Source organism: Condylura cristata, unplaced genomic scaffold (genome assembly GCF_000260355.1).
Source record: "Condylura cristata isolate star-nosed mole 26May11 unplaced genomic scaffold, ConCri1.0 scaffold00002, whole genome shotgun sequence".
Lineage (NCBI taxonomy): Eukaryota > Metazoa > Chordata > Mammalia > Eulipotyphla > Talpidae > Condylura > Condylura cristata.
Window position 1 is genome coordinate 15,512,192 of NW_004567103.1, and position 2,089 is coordinate 15,514,280.

The 2,089-nt window shown below is 40.8% G+C and overlaps 1 protein-coding gene across 1 annotated transcript in view; it reads left to right on the forward strand.

Annotated features, from left to right (window-relative positions):
* Nucleotides 1-237, forward strand: part of ABCA12 (ATP-binding cassette, sub-family A (ABC1), member 12) — a 162,348-nt gene extending 162,111 nt beyond the window's left edge. The window contains exon 53 of the mRNA XM_004674322.1: nucleotides 136-237. Coding sequence (XP_004674379.1) covers nucleotides 136-237 — 102 coding nt within the window. The remainder of the gene's footprint in view (nucleotides 1-135) is intronic.
* Nucleotides 238-2,089: the final 1,852 nt, after the last annotated feature.

The window sequence follows — 2,089 nt, forward strand, 5'->3', positions numbered from 1 at the left end:
TTTTTTTTTATGGTCATGCCATTGTGCAATCTAGTTTTTACTTGTTTTTCCCTTGGTTGTGTGTGTATGTGAATTAACCTTATATCTTCCTTTGATCTACCAAGTGCTAATGACTTTATTTCCTTGAAAATTCAGGTTTTTATCAACTTTGCCAAAGACCAAAAGTCCTATGAAACTGCCGATACCAGCAGCCAAGCTTCCACCATCAGCACTGACTCGCAGGATGACCGGCTGTAGTTGCAGTACCTGCAGCAAACTCAATCTCAGCAAAGGGCCAATGGCTTCATTTCAAGGAAGAGCCAAGAGATCACTTCCTCCAAGTATCTTAATTTTAAAGTATTATATATACACGGAAAGTTGCAATTGTGTAAGACACACAAGTAACTGTAAGTGGAAAGTTTTCTTTCTAAAGCCAGTGAACATTGTTGCTACCGAAATGAATTCCTGTATGCTTAGCACTGTGTGCATGCTGGTAGGTGTGCTGGCAATTCTTTGGAAGATGGATGTCTTAATTTATTACTTTCAATGAAAAATCAGCTAAAAAGTCATGGCTATCAGTAGTGGAAAGGAAAGAGTGGGAAAGAAAAGTAGGGTAGTTTGGAGTAGGTAGAATTGGGTGAGCACACAAAATCTTTTATTTCCAGAAAATGACAGAATGAGCATCATCGCAAACATACAAATATACTGTGATGTGTGAAGTGCGAAGGGCAAGATTAACATTGGCAGGAAGCAGTGGGCACAATGTCTATAATGCAGGCACATGTCATATTCAGTACTTCTGAAGACATGGGGACTTACTGACCAGAATACTGTGCCTTTCTACAGGAATGCAATAGGACAGCCGTTTACCCTGGTGGTAAACAGAACTTAGACTTGGTCCTGCCATACTTGACAATAATAGGCATGAGGCAGAGTAAGAAGCCAGCTGCTCTTCAGGGGATGTGAACGTGTCAGTTGGGTAGACACAATCCTGAAAACTGATCGAAAATTCATGTGCTGCTGGCAGACAATAATTTTTTTGTAACTCTTGCAAAAACCCTCATATTCTGGGTCATTCTGCAGGAAGCATTCCTGTGAGAGAAAAGGAATATGAAGATAATTTTCAGCTAATTACCCAGCTGACCCAGAATCACGTGTATGGCTATAGGATAGACTTCTTAATAATACTGAATTATGTGGCCCTCGGGGAAGGTGCTTTATGTAATGTGTGTGTGAGTGTGAGTGTGTGTGCGTGGTATCTGTGTCTATACAAGTGTGCCAACTTTGACATGACTGTTTCTGTTTTGAAAATTAATAAACTTGACATTTAGAAAAAATGATTCACGAAGTCATTTTATTTGCTAGGGAAGAGTCAGGAATCTAAAAATTGCAGTCATGTGGCCCACAGGATTTCATGTCACCGGATGCCTGCTTCCCTTTCCACCCCTATCCCTTTCATTCTGCTATTACTCCTGAGGGTTTTGCCATCCTGACCTCTTTTTTGGTTTTTCCAGCCCTTGCTATTTCCAGACTTCTGCATATGCTGTCCCCTGTCTTGAATTGCTGTTCCTCACTCTTTGTGCCTAGCTAACAGTCTTCAGAAATGTTAGTCTTTCTCAGCGAAACTTTCCTTCCCTACTTTTCCACCTACATCCAGTCCCCCTATTCAAGTACTGGACTCCACTGTACTTCCAACTTTTCTCTGAGCACATGCATTATAATTTGTAATATATCCAGATAACAATACACATCTTAACAAATGGTAACAATTTCCCTTAGGCTAGAGCAAGTTTGTTTCAAAATGACACAGCCAAAATGACAAGTCTTTTGGAGCAGAAGCTAGAATTCTGAGAGTTCAGAAATCTTTGGGAACCCAAATAACAAAACGGATGACCATGAAAACAATATGAGATTTTCTTCTTGTTCATTAATATTTTTATTGTACTGATGGTGGTTGGCCAAATGGATGGTTGCTTGTTTGCTTCTGAACAATGGTAGAAAGAGAAGAAATGGCAAAGGAGGGCCCTCTCTGGTGGCACAGCAGGTGAAAGCACAGCACTAAGAAGCTAAAGCCACTTCCGCATGAGTTCGATTCCCGCCTGCCCCGGAG